Here is a 19,774-nt window from a genome sequence, read left to right as displayed (position 1 = left end):
AAATGTTTATGTTTGAAACTACCTTTTTCCATCTATCTAATTGTCTGGAGATTAGAGAAATCATTCATGTGTAATTTTAGTCAAATAATTTTGTTAATAAACCATGTGGTCTGTTTAAATAATACATATATGGATAGTTTAAATCATTATGTGAAAATATGTCTCCAAATATGATTGGACCCAAATTTTGTTTATTTACTTTTGTTTTTAACTGTCGGGTGTACAGTGGATGATTTGGGGAAACAACAAAAAATGAAAGAAACAAAAATATTTTAATAACATAGGCAATAGAATAGAGTATAGACAATCAAATGTAGGTGTTTTAAAAATTAGTTAGTTAAAATAGAAAAAGCAAATTCTTATTGCATAAATAAAGAAAAGATGTAAATGCTTTAACAATGGGAATTGTCACTTTTCTTATAAAAAAAAAAAAAAAAAAGGAATTGTCACCTCAGTCTTTGGTGTGTCACAAAAGGACAATGTAAATGGGCCCTACTTATTACACTCGAAGGTGTACCTCCCCATGATTGGAAAAAATAATAATAATAATAAAGTAAATGTCATTTGCTCAATTACATCAAGGCAAGCTAAGATTTGGTTAACGGCTATAAATGAATCAAGTTGTTTATGGACAATTTAAGTTTGGTTTAGGAAAAAGCTTCTTTTTTTTTTTTTTTTTAAGCTTTACTAAATATTGTTGCAATCTAAGCCGGGTTTGGTGGTTGTGATTGATTCTAGGTTTGGCGGTTCTAGGTTCATTGCTAGGTTTGGTGGTTCTGCCAACAAGCAGAATTTATCAGTTTAATTTTTTTTAAGGGATATTAAAAAACAAAAATACAAAAGTGCCAAACAAGTTTTGGGATGAAAAATCCCTAAAAACTGTTTTTGAAAACAATTTTCCAAAAACACCCTAAAAATGGTTTGTGAAAACACAAAATTGAATATAGTGACCAAACAAGCAACTATAAACAAACAGTTCTACTGTTCACTCTTTCACTCACCAATCACAACTTCTCATTTCAAATATATTGTGTACACAGATTTATTAAAACTCACATTTTCGAATGTACATCATCAATGGGTTCGTAAAGAACTGATATCTTTGATTCTTTGAACTGAGTCCAAGTTTGGATGTTGATAGATATTGCTCCGCCACGGAGTATGGCAGGCATGTACTTTTGGGTCTTGTGTTGTGTGTTGTAGGCGGAACTGGCATGTAATTTGGGATTTCTGAGTTTTGACCATTTTGTTTCATGGCAAGATTACATGGAGGATGGCATGAATGTAGTCAAAATTAATGAGTAACCATTGGCATAGAGCATGCAAGAAGCCCAGAACATGGTTTCATCACATGCACACTCATTGCTATAACATGAACTGATTCTAACATTCTACCACTTTTTCTTTTTCTTCGCTCCCAAAATTTGATTGAAATTATCATTAACAATAGATTGCATATGAAACTGTACAAAGATGTCCAACTCCACAGAAGAATAGAGAAAAGAACCCCCACCATCTTCATATAATGATAATATTAGTAATAATTTACATCTCAATTCACTAATTAGGTTCTCTAGATGCAACTTGCAAGAGTGCATTAGATAATCTTGTGCTAATTACAACATGTGGTAATCAGATAAATAGAAAACGAGACTATATTTGACTAAAAATATTGAGAAGAGAGAGAGAGAGAGCAGGAATGATGTACTAAACACAAAATTATTATCTACAAAACTGAAGAAATTCTTCATTTGAACTAGCCTCAATTGCTATAAATGTTGCTCCCCTCTCCAAAATATACATGCCATCTCACTTTTCAGGAATGTCCTTTTATCTGGGAAAAACAAAAGGCACAAAATTTAATGGTATATCACATCAAGTCCGTAATGAAATGTGCAATAAACTACTATTGCCAACAGCAAGGAAACAAAGCTAGTCAATCATGGCATGAAAATTCGAAAAAGAGCACAAATTCCTATCTATTCAAGGAGAGAGAGAGAGAGAGAGAGAGAGCCAAGTAATTTCATTTAAACCTGCTTATTAAATCCTTTGCAATGCTTCGAGCATGGTTTAAAAACTGGAAGCTTCTTGCAAGGTCATCATCAGATATGCCGGCTTTCAAGTTCAGAAAAAATTCCTTGTAAGCATTATATATGTCTTCTAAATCCCCTGCCCCTCCTTGATGGAAGCACACAGGAGTTTCCAACATGTTCTCTTGTGATTTTTGTTCATTATCGATCAGCAGTTTCTCTAGCAACCGCTTATTTTCCAATCTATTTCCTGTCCTGCAGCTTTCCAGCACTTCCAACCTGGAAGCCATGACAGTGGCTCGACTAACACATGAAGAAGGTAGCTGCAAAACAGTGTCCAATTAACATCAACTGTAAAATTGCCCACCCTCATTGTGTAAAAGTAAAAAAGAATTACAACTCAACCAAGATATTTATTTATTTATTCTTTTTTTTTTCTCTCTTTTTTTGTAAAATCCAAATTTTAAGATCACATTGTCGTTTACCATGTATAGGTGATTTACTGATTCCAGTAGAAATCTAGTTTAATACAAGTCGTTTCATAGGGGATAATATATAGCATTTATCACAACAGAAAACGTGGATAAACAGAGCCAAAGAGAGATTTCAAGTTACCTGTGCAAGCTGAGCAACTTTAAATCCAAAACTTCTCTCTGAAACACCAGTCACTAGCTTATATAGGTAAATAACATCTTCATGATCTGTTGTTGAGTCAACCATATCCGTATCTTTAATATCTTTATGTGAGGTCAGATATGACACATGGTATGCCCCCACAGAGCCTGGAAATTCAGTTCTAATATCAGCAATTTTGGGGTAGTGGGTGACGAAGAGGACCATGCATCTTTTCTGCTCTAGTAGATAATGCAATGTAGCATAAGCAATAGCTACACCATCATGCGTACTTGTGCCTCTTCCAAGTTCATCAATGATAACCAACGAACGTGCTGTGCAATTATGGATTATATGTGAAGCCTCACTTAACTCTTCAAGAAAGGTGCTTCTACCTTGTTGGATACTGTCAGAAGCACCCATTCGGGTGTAGATACCATCTAACACATGGAGTTTTGCTGATGATGCAGGTACAAAGGAACCAACCTAGAGTGACCAGAGCAAATTTCCTTAAAATATTTAGCATTCAACACTAGATGAAGAGAATTCAAACAAAATCTTATTACAGAACCTTTTTTTTTTTTTTTTTTTTTTTTTTTTTTTTTTTTGAGAATCTTATTACAGAACATAATTAAATAAATAGAGAGATAAACAAAATGACCAATAAAAAGTACTCTGCTTGACATTGAAACACCCAAACCAATTGCATTGTTCTCAGATACTTGGCCTTCTTACTAACAATAAAGAATTACATTATATAAATGCATGGAGTACGAGTTTAACAATCCAAAATTTACAATGACTTTTGAAATCCAAGTGGAAAATTTATTCCAGAACGTGCAACTTTGGAGACAGGAAGGCGAAAACAAGAGGACCAGACATTTACCTCCCACTTGTTTAGATGAAAATAATTAAAAGATACCATGCAAGAATTTTCAAGGAATGTAAGTAATATGATATGTTCACAGTGTTTTACGGTCAATCCTTTTTTTAAAAGAAAAAAATGACACCCAATTCTTAAAACTAGATATAGCAGTTGGAGCTTTAATTTTACCTGAGCCATGATAGCAATGAGAGCAACTTGGCGAATATAGCAACTCTTTCCACCCATGTTGGGTCCGGTAACAATTTGGCAATACTCTCTGTCAGCATGCAAATTTGTGTCATTTGGAACAAAATTGTCTTGTAATGTAGTATCCAAGACCTGCTCAAAAGTAGCAGGCAGTAAACATGAGGCCATGACTTATAAGAAAATGGCCTTTCCTTAACAAATCAGTGACATAAAACTTGACTTACAAAACCAACCCCCCCACCCCAATCAAAAATAATAATAATAATAACTTTGCTTGCATATATTATGTCATATTATTTGCAATTCAACAATATTGATGAAACTATGATTTATCTGAGAACCAGTACAAACCAAAGGGTACAAGCTAGCTGTATTCTATCAGACAATTGATTCATCCAATTATTTGCTATAGGTAACTAGCTATGTCAACATAAACTACTAACTACAACCACCAAATAAAATTCACCCCCACCCTCACCCCTATCTCCCTAAATCACAGGTCCCGGAGGGCAAGTTCAGCTTGCCACCCAGAAGGTAGGCAGAAACCAGGAACCACGAAACATAATAGCTCACTGTGTCTCCCCCAGTTTAGAGAGAGAGAGAGAGAGAGTCAGGACTTGTTAATAATTATGCTTAAATATTGAAGAAAAATCACTTTCCAAAGCATTAGCTTGACTCATATAAACTAGAATGGAAGAGTTGGAACAATCAACCCCATCTTCATGAGCTACTTTCCCCCAGAAGAAAATGAGAACCATGGCTAGAAATATCAAATTTTCATTAAACTTAATTTTGACAAGAATAAGCATTTCATCAATATAATAAGTATCGCCATTTCTCCTACATATATATCTTTAGAGAGTTGGAATGTCAACAGCATTAATGTTTCTCTTTTTTTTGATAAGTAGCACTAATTTCTCTCTTTGAATAGAATCTAAAAGACGATCCATATTTTGAAATCCCAATTCTACTCACACATCAAATAGAGAGAAATTTCTCAACAAAACTCATTATTGTAGCCCAGGATTACCCAGAGCCCCAAGATTAGATAGAGAGACTGTCATCAAACCAGTTGAATAAGACTCAGCGAATTTATACTAGAATGTAGTTCAAAGATCACAATACCTTGAGTGAATAAAAATATATTATCATTTATACAATAGTATCAGTTCAACAGATTTTATGTAAAGTTTATAAGATACCTGACTCTATAAAAATTGAATCAGTTTTAAACACATACCGGGTGCCGACCAGCATGGATATGTATCTGAACAGGTTCATCATCATAGACAAAATCTGGACGAACATAATTCTGCAACAGATTAATTGAGAGGATTACACAACAATCTAAAATCAATTTTAAGTTGCAGATATAGTGGAAAATTTTACTCCCCCAGTCCCTGAGTTTACACTTAAGACATAAATTTTAAGAAATACTAAATACTTTTCCACCAACTCATCATTATGGGCTTCTCAATGTTACCCTTACTTTTATACATTGAAAAGTGAAATTATATATGTGATAAATGGATAAGGGTTACGTGGGGAAATGCAGGACCTATTTTCTCGATATTTTGACAGTAAACAAGAATTCTGGAACATCCCAAAAGGGATATGTTGACTAATTTTGGAACAGAGGGTAATTATTACTCCAGGTGTATACCTTATTTCTGCAAAGAATGGCAAGTGAATGCAGACAATCCAAAGTAGCCAGTGCTTGAACAGCTGCTTGGAACTCGGCATAATATTTACTGAATTCCTTTAGAAAGCTATCCCAAGCAGCTTTAGAGGCAACATTTAGCTTCTCTTTTTCCAGGGATAACTGCTCCGATGCAGTCAATACTTCAGGTGGGTGATAGCGAACCGTTTTTTTTGGTACTATTTATTTTAACCCAACTCAAAGGCACCTTTAGATCTAAGGGCAACTGCAGTAAAGACAAACCAAGTCAGGTATACCAACTCAAGCTATATTTTTACAAGGGAAATAACCAAAAGTTAAGGCCACGCATATCTGTGAAAAATAAAGACAAAGGAACTAATACGAAAAACAATGGATAACCAATAGATATATGAATAACAGAAAGACAATAATGTAAAAATATTTCAGGTCACAAAAGTTTGAACTTAAAAAAAAAAAAAAAGCTACTGTCAGTTTCATATAACTTAACCATTCACAGAACATTATGTAACTATTCCAATAGTTGTAGTTAAGACCAACATACATGGAATGTGTTGTAACTTAGTTTAAGAGTTAAAACTTAGCCCTAAAAGCACAACAAACCAGTCAGAAGAAAAGAAAATGGCACTCAAAGTACAAATTAGGAACCAAGGAGTAACTAGATGGGTGGAATCTTAAATTAAAAAGAAAAAATTGAAATCTAACTTGAATAAGGAATTATTTATAAGAAATGTTTCCAGCTGAATTTCAACTCCACTACCTCTATCAAATGTGTTGTTCCAGACACACTAACAAATTCCAACTTGCGCATTCCAAGCCTTTTGCGATACAAATCAATCAGAGAATCCAATTTCTCCTTTGCCAATTGAACCTCTTTCCGAGCTCTAGCAACCTATGCATAATAAGCCATACCAAGAGGGCATAGAGATCATGAATAAGGCAAGATAAAGCAGAGAGAGAGAGAGGGAGAGAGAGAGAGAATTAATTAAGAGGATGAAACCCTTTGTAATAATAAACCTCAGGAAATTGGCCATTAGATATGATAATTAAATTTTGCAGATCATTTTCATCAGCTGCTTCTTTGTTAAGAGTAGACAACAGTTTCGCAGCATTGCCAATTACACTGGATGATGACGCAGTCAAAATCAACTTTCTCAACAGCCCGGAGTGCACTGTCTTTGCTCTCATATTATTGCTGTTGTCCTCATCTTCAATGTGAAGTTGCCGAAGTTGATTTCCAGCATATAAAATAGCTTGAATAACTGCAATGAACTTAACATCCAATAATTCCTGTCAGTATGCTATACCTGCTGGGGGGGGTGGGGAGATGCCAAACTGGCTACAACTGTCCAACAATCAATTAGTAATTATCTGATAAAAAGTTTGTATTTTTGCTGAAGGGCTTCTTGCTTCTAGCTTTGACATATGATAAGATTTCAATGTAAGAGATCCCAGCATTGTAGACCATTATGACAGTCTGAACTGACAAAAAACACCTTCCTCACAGAAGATCACAAAAGAGAACAACAGTACTAGTTCATTCAACTATCCATTTATGATCCTTTTCAACACCAAACTTTGACCTTAAGTAGAGATAGACCCTGGCTAGATCACTGTAGGGACCACACATAAGTAAATGCTTCTAAAGTTGATTAGAAAGCTAGCATTCAACAGTATTAGATGGAGATATTCCTTTATTAAATTGATAGGGAGGCAAATCATGTGGCTGTCCTACCTAAAGAAGCATATGTCCATGCAGCTGTGCTACAGAAAACTTTTCCTCTTTTTTTTAGGAAGGGAGATGAGGAGAGAAAGGCATGTAAGATATAAAATAGAAGTAACAACTTTCTATGGGTTTTGGGTTGGGGTGAGGGTGAGAACATGCACTTTTAAGGCATAAATGTTAGAAGCATTGACCAGGAAGACAACATATAAATGGTGTGTGTGTGTGTGTCTATATATATATATATATATATATATATATCAATACACAATAGCGGTCCAAAGGATGAGTGATTTATTACCTCAGATGGGGTGGCAGTCCGATGGAAGATTCTTGTTATTCCACGTTGAATATCAGGTGACCTTCCTAAATTTGTCAAAACTGAAGAAAGTATATAACTAAACTCAGGTTGTACAATTGTTATATCAGAATCTTCCCCATCTAGCCCTCCAATATTTTGCGAAGCTCTTGAAGACCCCATGGATTCTGAAATCTCAGAAACAGCATCCAGACGAGCAGAAATCATGTTTCTATCACATAGAGGATGAGTTACCTGTATCATGCAATGGAACTCTCAAATACTAGAGAAAGAAAGAGATAAACTGCAACCCAAAAACATCAAAATCACATCCATCTTATACCCATTGCCTGAGAAGCCTTGAACCAAATATAGTAAGAGTACGATTCAAAGACTGCAGCAAGGAGCCAGACTCAGACCCATCACTGTTATTCTTCAAAACCTACAGACAATGGAAACAGCCATCTATCGTTAATGTTCCTAATAAAGAAAAATCAATTAAAAGAAGCTGTTCAAACTTCCAGAAAATATAACATGCATAATGTATATATTATGCCAATAAAAAGTTGTGTTTGGATTTGAGGATTTAAAAGCAATGGATTTGAAAAAAAAAATTATGTAGTATAAATTTCTTGATATGGATTTTAACAACACATGATGGATTTGAGCTTTGAAGATTTTGCACAAACAAAAACGCTTGAGTTATGAATTTGAAACAAAATCCTACACTTATATCATTTCAAATCCACATATTAATAAGGTTTAAATCCATCCATGATTTCACCAATTAAAAAAATGTACTTTTCATACTTTATTCAAGACATTTAAACTAAAAACTTAAATCCACATTCTTCTTTTCAAATACTTCCATCAAAATGAACCATTAAATATTTAAAATTCCTTGCAATTTTGGTAAGGAAGTTCCTTACTCTTCCAACTAGGTATAAGTGATCCTACATTGGAGAGACAACCAAGAATTGCTGCTGCCAACCCACCCATGCGGGACATGACAAAAAAGTTACAAAAACATCAATGCTGGTAATTCAGCATCAGAGTGAGAAGATTTCCACTGGCCCCCTCACCCTAAGATCAACCCTTGTTGAGAATTCCTGCCAGGCAGTTGGTAGCAGAGGAGCCAAAAATGATACTGGCTAAAGCACTATTGGCAGTTTAAAAGATCAACATACTATTTTTTTTTTTTTTTGTTTACAAATATCCATGCAAACTATTCAGAATAACAAAAACAGAAAATTACCTCCAGCTGTTGAAGTGTATTTGCTGAGAGGGTCATCTCTACATTGCTTGAGAAGGGCCTAAATGAAGCTCCTAGACACAAAATTCTTTCAAAACCAAACTGTTTTAGATGTCGAATAGATAAGGCCAATGCTTGGACAACCAAATCTGGCATATTCATAATTCCCTTTAAAACCAAAATAATATGGTGTAAAAAAGTGAAATATGATAAGAAGTGCCAAAGCAACAATAAATAAGTACATAACTATTTAAAATTGATAAGTTAACATCCAAATACAAACAGTAGCCTTACAAAGGCAGAAAATGCAAATATAATCACATTTTATTTATAACAGTGGAAGAAATTAGAATATTTTGCAGCAGATAGACCACTCATAATTTAACTAACCCCTAAGAATAAAAGTCTAAAGGTTAACTATCACAAGATCTGCTTAAGCTTGGGTAGCTACCAGTTAAAGAGTGCAATTCATGCCCAAAGGTTCACATAGCTTGCTGCATGAAGAAAAGATGTTAAAAATACCATACCTCAATTGCGAAACGATGGCTTCCCTGCTCTATAACTTCTGTGCTTTGTTTTGGATTATCTGCTGGATTATATTCACTCATGTTCTCATATAAAGACATCACTTCGGCAAGTGCACCACCATCTTTAAAGCACTCTAGCGAGGCATGCTCAACACGGACATTTGAGGCAGGTCCGGCATAAGCAAGTAACAACTAACAAAAAGTGCCATGATATTAGGCAAGCTTGGGAAGATAAACAATATTAAAACAATCACATTAAACTTATTTATCTTGTAAATGCTGTTAGTAATAGTGACCTTATGTCTTTATGACAAATACATCAATAATTGGATATAAAGAGCATGCTGACCATTATTAAATAACATAAGCTTTGTTGGAGGAAAAGGATGTTTTGGACCACCCCTTCTTAAAAGAAGCAACAGCAAAATTCATTTCCCAAATAGTAATAACCATTTTTTGATAAGTCAAAATAGTAATAACCATTGAAATACTACAAACTCTCTCTTCATTTTATGAGGGACTCTGAATTAAAATTATGAACATATTCTTCTAAAGCCTGGGATTTTGAAGTAGCTACTTACAAGCACATGCCTACCTTCTAGATAAGTATTTGGACGTTCAAATAACCAAAAAGAAAATATTACTCAGAGCTTTTGAATTCTGCAAAACTATTATGCTTCTTGATTTGATAGCATTTACAAGCTTACTCAAACCATCCCCCTCCCCACCCCCAAAAAAATAAAATCATTTTTAATCAGAATTAATTAAATTAATCCTTAAAAAAAAAGTCTTCAAAATATACAAGAACAACAACATGAAAGCCTTAGTCCCAAATCTTTGGGGCCGGCTTCTTCAAATTTAGCTTATGAAAAAAAGAAAAGGAATATGCCAATGAGCTCTAGCTCAATTGGCACTTCCTCCACTTGCAAGTGCTAGGTGGAAGGATGAGGTTGTGGGTTCAAGACCCACCGGATGTGTGTTTAACTTGTCAATCAAAATAAAGAAAAGGAATAGGAAAGTTAATGCATATGAAAATGGGTTTTATTGATTGGAAAACACCATATAGAGTCGATATCAATGCAAACCAAAATAGAACCGAAGGCTAAGAAAAGTATATGGTAAAAGTATATATTTCATAGTGACAAAGTTTAATAATTTATCCCAAAAAAAAAAAATCCTTTAAATGCTCACAGATGTTGGTTTAAGCTAAAAATACCTTTTCAATTTGTTTAAAAAGGTGATTCTGAGAAGTAATATAGTAGGATACACACTTAGAATCATGAAACCAGTTCCCACAACAATTAAGTAATCAATTTACTCCAGAAAAAAATTTATTAAGCCACTTTCAGACATCAACCTATCAAAAACATCAAAATTCCTATTATAAACTCCAATAAATAACCATTAAAACTATAACTTTTCTTTTAATAAGAAATTTTTATACAATAGAGGGGTGTACATAGGATGTGTACACAAAGCTTACCAAAAAACTACAAAATTCAATAATGACAGTCAAAAATAAAGAAAATCAATTAACTGTTCAACATAACACATACCACTTAAACAGCCCCAAAAATGTTGAATTCAGTTCAACAACAAAGAGCTCCACACCATGAAAAGTACAATTGTTCCTTTTCCTCCAAATTGTCCACATTAAGTAAAGAGGGACTGCCTTCCAAATAAGTGAGCTACCATGCTTACCAAACCAATTCATCCACCATAAAGTACATCAGTTATTCTCCTAGGCATCACCCAATGGGTACATACCACATAACCCATAAACTCATTCTTACTCTAGTCCATATACATCCTCCTCCTCCAACATCAGATCATGATCCAACTCATACCACTTGTTATCAACTAGGAAAACAAAAAATAAGGTTCATGAAGGGCTGGGATTAGACAAGAGGAACGTAACGATTAATTAACTATTTGAAATGTACATACAGACCTGAATTTTAACAGAACACCATATGAGTTTGATTTGTCAATGTAGATGGGTTCAGGAACGAAAGCAATTTGGCAACATGAGGGGCAAGGATTTGCTAGTTAAACTTGCTTTCTGCAGTAGGTGAGTTAATCAGAGAACTAGGGAGAAGGGAGAGGGAGAGAAGAAAATGACACATCTAATGAAATCTATAGTTCCTGAAGCTATGTTAAAACACGAAGGGGCAGTAATGCGAAAAATGAAACAGGCAAATTTTGACATATAGACAGATAAGTTGTTGGGAAATTCATTACATGCACGAATAGTGAAATACAGTTTCTATCTACTTAAACCATGTGCTAGAAACTTCTTTAATGAAATAGTATTACTCCATTATACAGGGGTAAAGAATCTGAGGATACAGGACAGATTTTTACCAGGTTACTGAATCAAGAATTTTCTGCACTGACAGCCCTTTCTAATAGATTAGGTAGGAATTTTTTATAGATGAAATTGTTACCTATAATAAACATCTCATAAAAAGAAACGTTGTTTGAGATTACCTGAATTCATTGTTGATTTATTCAAATTTATTTCTAATGAACTCATGATCATAAAAATCTGCACATAATTTATTAAAATCTAAATGTTTCTTGCAAATGCTGTAGAACAATGACCTTGTTGCAGTCTGTTGGAGCATGAATTCTAGCTACTTTCCCAAAAGGAACCTAAAGAAATGGTCATGATTTTATAATGTCCTCACACCTCACAAAAGAAATACAACCTACCATTAATCTCAAACTAAAATGTGAGTTGATTGTCATGGTATATTTCATATGGATAAATGCTATAATGAGTAAAGTACATGTACACAAGCCCACCAGCTCTATTTCAGAGTTTGTCAAACAATTACGATAGTAATTTTTTTGGTTTATCACAAAAATAAAAGAAAAATAAAAAAACTAGATGATCACAAAACTTTCTGCTGAAATTCAAATGCAGCACACATTGACACATAAACAAACCTCGTAACAAAAATGAGAAATCACATTATTTATAGACAAATAACTGATATTAAAATGCCATAAGATATGTGAAGCCCCTAACTAATATTAGCAAAAACCCAATACTGTACATTTCTCAAACATGAGTCAAATATGTTTCATTTCTTCTATAACACACTTTTATAATCATAAGATTCATAACTACCAAAGCTACCTTCTCTGTTTGCTTAGAGAGCGGCTCCCCAAGAAGCAACTCGGCTGGCAACAGGCTCAAAACCACAGCTTCAAGCCCACTCCTCATAAAATTATCATTGAATTCTGCATAAACAACGTCCCCTGTCGATATCTCCAAAGCCACCATTCCAATTTTCACATCAAACCCACTCTCCAATCCACACTCCATGTTCTTTTCCAACACACTCTTCTCCGCGACACACACCAAATAATTACTCTCTCCCCTACACCCCTCCTCCTCTCCCCCCAAATCCTCGGCCGCCTCCAGCGTGGCCTTCGTGTACAATGCTGATAATCCCCGGCAAAAGGGTCCCGCCCGGTTCTCCCCGTGAGCCTTAATAGCCGCCGTCTCAGTCTGCTTAACCACCCCAACCTTATACCCAGCACTCACAAGCCTCCTCACATGGACATTTAATCGAAAAGTTGGCACACTTGCAGTCATGAAATTGCGATCCAAATGTGCATAAATCCCCAACACCCTGGCAGCAATTTCGGCATCCTGGCCGAAAAACCTGTACCTGTAACCAACTTCTACCATCAAAAGAACATCTGGGTACCTGTTCTTTAGGTCCACAACTTGTTGTTCCAATGGGGTGTACTTGGTTTTGCAGGAAGATTGGGTTTTTGGGGTTTGTTCTAAAGGGGTTGGAGAAGGCTCTAGAAGTTTGTCTAGGAATTTTTGGTGAAGAGAAGGGTTGAGGTTGGGAATGGGGTTTTGGGTGTGAGGGGAGAGTTTGGGGAGTTTTGAAGGTTTGGGATTTCGGGAGGAGAGTTGGGAACTACGGCGGCGTTTGGAGGGTGAGAAAGTGACTGTGGCTGAGATTTTGGGAGGTGGGGTTGGCGGGTTTCGGAGAGAGGGCTCTGCCTCTGGGTTTGAAGAAGAGGAAGGAGAAGAAGTGGAAGGGTTTAATGGGGTTTTGGATTTGGGAGCAAAGAAGCGAGAGATCACTTGTTGTTTTTGCTTGCCCATTATGGTGGTGGTGATGGTGATGGAGGAGGAGGAAGTGAGGGCAAATTATAAAGGAAGGGTTCGATGATTTGGCGCGCTTTGTTCTCTGGACTCTGAAATGGATTCCACGTATCAAAAAGACAAAAAAAACTTACCAAGAAAAAGAAGAAGTTATTTTTGTGTATTATTTTAAATTTTTAAGGGAAATGTTTTCTTTCGTGTAGTTACATTATTCATTAGAAAAGTAACGAACCTAAAATTGTGTATTGATGATCTCTTGAATCTTCTTTTATAATGAGTTAAAATAAGATAATTATAAACAATTTTTGAGCCAAACTTCTCTCATTTGCTTTTGTTTATGGTCCTAACTCTAAACCAGTTTAGAGTTATCTTCATTCAATTTATTATGCGACAATCAAAAAGGGTCATCAATGTATAGTTTTAGTTACTGAACTTTTTGAATAAGTCACATAACTTATTTAAGTAATATACATTAATATTCTTATAAATTATCACATAATATATTGAAAGAAAATATCTCTAAACTAGTTTGAACTTATATTTTATTCATGAGTTATAAGGCTTGGACATCTCATGCTCCTTGACCATCTCGCTGTAAAGACATTTTTTTTCACTTTTTTTTTTTTATAACTTATAAAGGTGATAAGTTTGGACAAAAGCAATGTTTTTTTTTTTTTTTTTTTGATAAAAATGTTATTTTTATTATGTATGGTTCTTCACGAGAATCACAACCCAAGCGAGGATCGAATGAGTCTCTATGTATGATTCGACTAACTATATTTTTTACGTTGAGAGTTTTATATTTTGCTTTTATTTGAGGTATAAAAGCAATAAAATCATAAAATAACTGAAAACACTTTTTTATTACATTGAAAAATAGAATTACATTATAGCATAAAAAATATACAATTACAAGACTTTTTACTATAATTACATGGCCTTGTCATTGAATTTGGGATCTATGACATTGCAAAAAGAAATATGGGATATCTATGAAGTTGAGGAGTTGTAGGCAGAGGCAAAGCCACGGGGTCGAGGGGGTTGCCCCCCTTGCTCCTTTTTTTTTTTTTTTGCTGAATAAAAAAAAAATCTTTGAAGTAGGTATATTATAAACTATTCTTTGGTACTTTACGTAGACAAAAAATTGACTCCCACTTTAATATATGTACAGACCTTTATCACCAAGAAAGTAGGAAAAAAAATCTTCTCCCACATACCAAATCATATCACTTTTTCATCAAATTTACTATTCTTATTAGTTTTATCTCACCACGAACGTCTTCACCCATTTCATTGTTCCTTCTCAATCATTATTTTCAGTTTACTATTCACAACACTTTTCTTGTGGAGTAATGTTAAGAATACTACAAATTTTATAGATTAACGTATTATCAATCACAAAAAAATTCATTCAAATATTTATTTATTATATTGTTTAAGCATCATACATTCTTATCACGTCAAGTTTGTGAGTTTTTTACAATAGAATTTATAGTCGTTTTAGTTTTGAGAAATTCTATGTCCACAATATTTTAACATCACTTTACAACAAATCTTAAATAACAAGTTGTTATCAGTTGTTATTGATGAGCAAAAAATTAATTTCAGTGGTGGGTTGAAATTTGAACCTGTAACAATTTTAGCAGTATTGTGAAAGTATTATAAAAATCTTGCTTATCACATTTTTTTTTTCATGGCAATTCAATTAGTGGTCGTCATAAGTAACACATAATTATTAGGAAAAAAAATATTTAATGTCCTTTTAATACTATTTTAATTTTGTCCCCTCAACTAAAATTCTGACTCCGTCACTTGTATGAGTGCCAGAATGAGTTCCACCTCTATTCGTTCTTGAATGGCCTCCATGCAGATTTTGTGCTAGTCCTTATTCCACAACTTCACCATCATTACCACATTCATGCAACACTCTTGTGCATTATGCTGTACTGATGACTTCATTTGATTTGACATGGAGGCATTCATCAACCAAGTTCCATCCCATTCTAACATCTCATTTTACTCTGCTCTCTTTCTGTACACACCCAATTTTCGCAACCATGAAACAGAACTTTTAATTTTCAGAGCAAAAATACCCAAAAGGGCAAAATATAATTTCTTCCATCCAAGGCTTAAAAAAAAGCACATCATAATGGGTTGTTAGGGAATTCAATGGCAAAGTAACAATTTTTAAATGAAAATTTGAGTTTCAATAAAGCCATGTGTCTACAACATTTTTACAACAAATCCTAAGTGGAAGGTTGTTACTGGTTATTATTGTTGGGGCAAAAAAATAATCTTTATATGTTTCAAATTTGAACCAATAACAACTAACCACCTGTAATTTATTGTAAAAATGTTGTAAACGTAACATCTCTCTAAAATTAATTGAGTTGGTTCGGTAATTAAGAGGAGTAATGAATATCAAATAAAATCTCAACTCTAATTGGTTGGTTCAATTGAAAGATTATCATTGTCATGCACACATTATAAAATGAGCAAAACTTAGGTACAATATTTAGGTGTTATTTTTTAGGTTCCCATTTTAAGATTTTGCCATGTGAATTTTTTCTCATAAGATGGAAGTATATTTTTTAATTAATTAGACACATACCTGAATCTTAAAAAGGGAACCTAAGGTATTGTACCTAAGTTTTATTCTTCTAAAATAAGGGAAAATTTTAGAAATTTTGTATGGAAAAAAAAATTTTAATTGTTTTGATGGTTTTTTATATTTTCTATGAAAGTGGTGTTAAAACTTTCCTAAAATTATCGTTTATTAACAATTGATCTAAAAGCACCCATTAATATGACCTATAAAATAATACAATATAATTATAATTATCAAAAATTGATTAATTATTTTTCAAAAATAAATTATAGTGATTGTAGGGACACGATTTGCGTTGGACCACAGTAGGGTTGGATTCGCACGTAAATGGACCCGTACAATATCATTTGTAGATGGTGGGATCGAAAGGCTAAGTCATGTTTACTCGGCTGTGGTTTTGTTAAGTTGTTCATGCATCATCTAGAGGTGTTCACCCCTTTTTTGGTCCTTTTCTTTCCGGGGGCCCCCCTTTAGGTTGCAAATTTTCCTTTTATATTAGCATGCATTCAATTTCCTTCGTCCACGTGTAGGGTCGAACTTTCCTAGCCTGACACTTGTCCCATCAGTTTAAGTCCTGAGTTGTTGGGAGTGGTTGAGTAAGCTAAAGAGACACGACTCTGTGAGAGGCAAAGCTCCGTCTAGGGCAGGTAGTTTGGGCAGCCTTTCCTAGATATTTTAGATTTCTTACAAGATTATCCCTATGCCGCTTTTACCCCTTTCCTTAGTGTAGCTCTGGGCTAGCCGAGGGCTGTACCTTCCTCGGCGGTTTCTATGGCCCATTGGTGCTTTGTGTTTATTGGGCTGGGACTACTATCCTCTTCGGCCTGGGCCTTAAGTATTCCTGTGAATAGGTGGATCTGGCCCATCTGTTGTCGGGCCCCACAGTGATAATTTGGAAGACTCAATCCCAATTAGAATCATCCCCATTTAAATAAAAGTCCACTAAGATATATTTATAAAATAAAATAAAAAAAAACCATGGATTTTTCATTTAGAATCTAAAAAATCAAATAGGGTAAAAAAAATCATTAGAATAAATGTGACTTTAAGTTGGCTATGGCCGCATTTTTTAAACACGGGTATAAGTCCTCTTTTTTCTTTTTTTCTTTTAAAAAAAAAAAAATATATATATATATATATATATAGAGAGAGAGAGAGAGAGAGAGAGAGAGAGAGAGAGAGAGAGAGAGAGAGAGAGAGAGAGAGAGAGAGAGAGGCGACTCTACATGCAAGCCAGGGTGGTCAGAGGACCACCTTGACTTGCAAAAAATTGCATATTTACACTTGCCAAAAAAAACTAATTTATTGTAACTACTCTAATAAAAATGTTGAACACCTTGACTTGAGAATTTAAAAAAATTGGATTTAACAAAAATAATAATAATGCTACATTCACAACATTTTCACAATAATTTTATAACAAATCCAATGCGTTAGGTTGTTACTGATTCTAATTTGAGCTCAACATTGATATTATTTTTTTACCCACCAATAACAGCTAGCATTACTGCAAAATTAATTTTGTCCCCCAAACATAATCTTTAATCCCTTTTATATTAAAAAAAAAAAAAAAACTTAAATAGCAACAATAAATATTAGCCCAAATAACAACAAACATAAACCAAACAAAAACAAGATAAAACCAAACAACAACAAGTGATCTAACAAAAAGCCTACTATAAAACAAAAAGATAAAAAAACGCTAAATATTCAAATTTATAGCTCCGTCAACCTATTTAATAAAAATAGTCTCTAATTTCACCGTAAAAAATGGTACCAAGAAAAATATTGTGGTTGTCAATTCTCCTTTTTTAGCTTTAAAGTCACAACGATATTACTCTCCTTAGTAACATGACTCACAATTGTAACATATTTGGTTGGACCTATAGCCATGTTTTGCGAACGCGGCAATAGGCCCAATCCAAAAAAACATGGCTAAAAATACTTAGAAACGCGGCTATAGACTTAACCTATAGTTGTGTTATAAAAACGCAACTATGTGCCCGTTTGGATTGCCCGTTTCCTGGCGTCTGCGTTTTGGTTATGAGGTTTTCTCTTTTTTTTTTTTTTTTTTTTTTGGTTCAGCCCGCATTTGTTGACTTTTGCACAGTGAACAGTGCATTCGTGCACTGTTCACGGACCCACAAATTCCACTTTTCAGCAACTTTTTCATTAAAAATGGGTCCAACAGCACTATTCACACATTTAAAAATTATTTTGCTACAGTATTTTCAGTTTCAGCAAAAATAAGCTCAATCCAAACGGACCCTATAGGTCAGTATTTTAAGCTGCATTACCTTGTAGCGGCATTTTGGAAATGTGGCTATATGTTGCAATTTTAGTAGTTCAAAAAACTGTGGTTAAAAACTTAAAGTGTAGATTAATATTAACACTTAGATCAGTATGTCAACATCTTTATATATAAAATCTCGTTAATCTGATATTATAACATCTTTACAAACACAAGTCTTATCCACCAGGCCGCTTCTGTGTATCCAAAACTCAAGTTGGTTTATTGTAATACATTCTAAAGTTTGACGATAAACTAGCTTTTTCCTTGTATTTTGTGTTGTTTGCTGATCTTTCACTACTTTTTATCTCAGTTTTATTTTAAATAATCTAAATTTCAACTTTTTGAAAATGAGTTAGTTTTTAGTTTTTGTCTCACATTATATGAAACTAACTTGTAACCTCATACATATGTATGGATATACTAAAAGATATACAATAAGATATATAATATAATTCCTATATATAAAATTTAAATACTATTGATAGTCATTTTTATATTTTGTTAACTCTTTACAAAGAAATTATAAGGATATTATTAGGTATAAAATGTAAATTGTTCATTTTTTAAAAAATTATTGTGAAGCACTTTTTTTTTTTTTTAATGATTCATTTACTCTAAACTTTTTGGTTTTTGTACTTAATAACTCACTTGGATGAATAATTATGATGTGATCTCACATCTGATTCTAAAATTAAAAAATAAAACTCTTTAAGAATAAATAATTTATGACACATGGCGCAAAATTGGAACTCTAATTTGGAATTCTAATTTGAGTTTCTCTCAACTTCACTTATTATAACCTCATGCATATGCATGGATACACATATACTTAAAGATATACAATAAGATACATATGCATAGATACACATACACTTAAAGATATACAATAAGATACATAATATAATTCCTATGTATATAATTTAAATATTATTTATAATCATTTTTATATTCTGTTAGCTCTTTACAAAAAAATTGTAAGGATATTATTAGGTATAAAATGTAAATTGTCAAATTTTTTTTTAAATTATTGTGAAGCATTTTTTTTTTTAATGATTCATTTACTCTAGACTTTTTGGTTTTTGTACTTGTGGGGCCCGACAACAATTGGGCCAGATCCACCTGTTCACAGGAAGACTTAAGGCCCAAGCCGAAGAAGATAGTAGTCCAAGCCCCATAACGCAAAGCACCAATGGGCCAGAGAAGCCGCCGAGGAGGGTACAGCCCTCGGATGGCCCAGAGCTACACTAAGGAAAGGGGCAAAAGCGACATAAGGATAATCTTGTAAGAAATCTAAAATATCTAGGAAAGACTGCCCATACTACCTGCCCTAGACAGAGCTTTGCCTCTCACAGAGTCGTGTTTCTTTAGCCCACTCAACCACTCCCAACAACTCGGGTCCGAAACTGATGGGACAAGTATCAGTCTTGGAAAGTTCGACCCTACACGTGGACGAAGGAAATTAAATGCATGCTAATATAAAAGGAAAATATGCAACCTAAAGGAGGAGGCCGGATCCTTCCAGAGAAGAGGGCCAAAAGGGTGAATA

At 34.0% G+C, this 19,774-nt stretch overlaps 1 protein-coding gene across 1 annotated transcript; it reads right to left on the bottom strand.

The window, feature by feature from the left end:
- Positions 1-1,492: 1,492 nt before the first annotated feature.
- Positions 1,493-13,416, bottom strand: LOC126700287 (DNA mismatch repair protein MSH3). Its single transcript, XM_050398364.1, is given in 14 exon segments — positions 1,493-1,834; positions 2,034-2,353; positions 2,646-3,128; positions 3,697-3,846; positions 4,955-5,026; positions 5,378-5,587; positions 5,589-5,639; positions 6,153-6,284; positions 6,410-6,664; positions 7,417-7,668; positions 7,757-7,855; positions 8,669-8,833; positions 9,193-9,384; positions 12,338-13,416. Coding segments are annotated over 14 exon segments (3,375 nt in total). The 5' UTR covers positions 13,328-13,416; the 3' UTR covers positions 1,493-1,830.
- Positions 13,417-19,774: the final 6,358 nt, after the last annotated feature.

The sequence above is a fragment of the Quercus robur genome, chromosome 9, assembly GCF_932294415.1.
Source record: "Quercus robur chromosome 9, dhQueRobu3.1, whole genome shotgun sequence".
NCBI lineage: Eukaryota > Viridiplantae > Streptophyta > Magnoliopsida > Fagales > Fagaceae > Quercus > Quercus robur.
The sequence above is the reverse complement of the archived record's forward strand: the minus strand, read 5'-3'. Positions and strand labels throughout refer to the sequence as shown.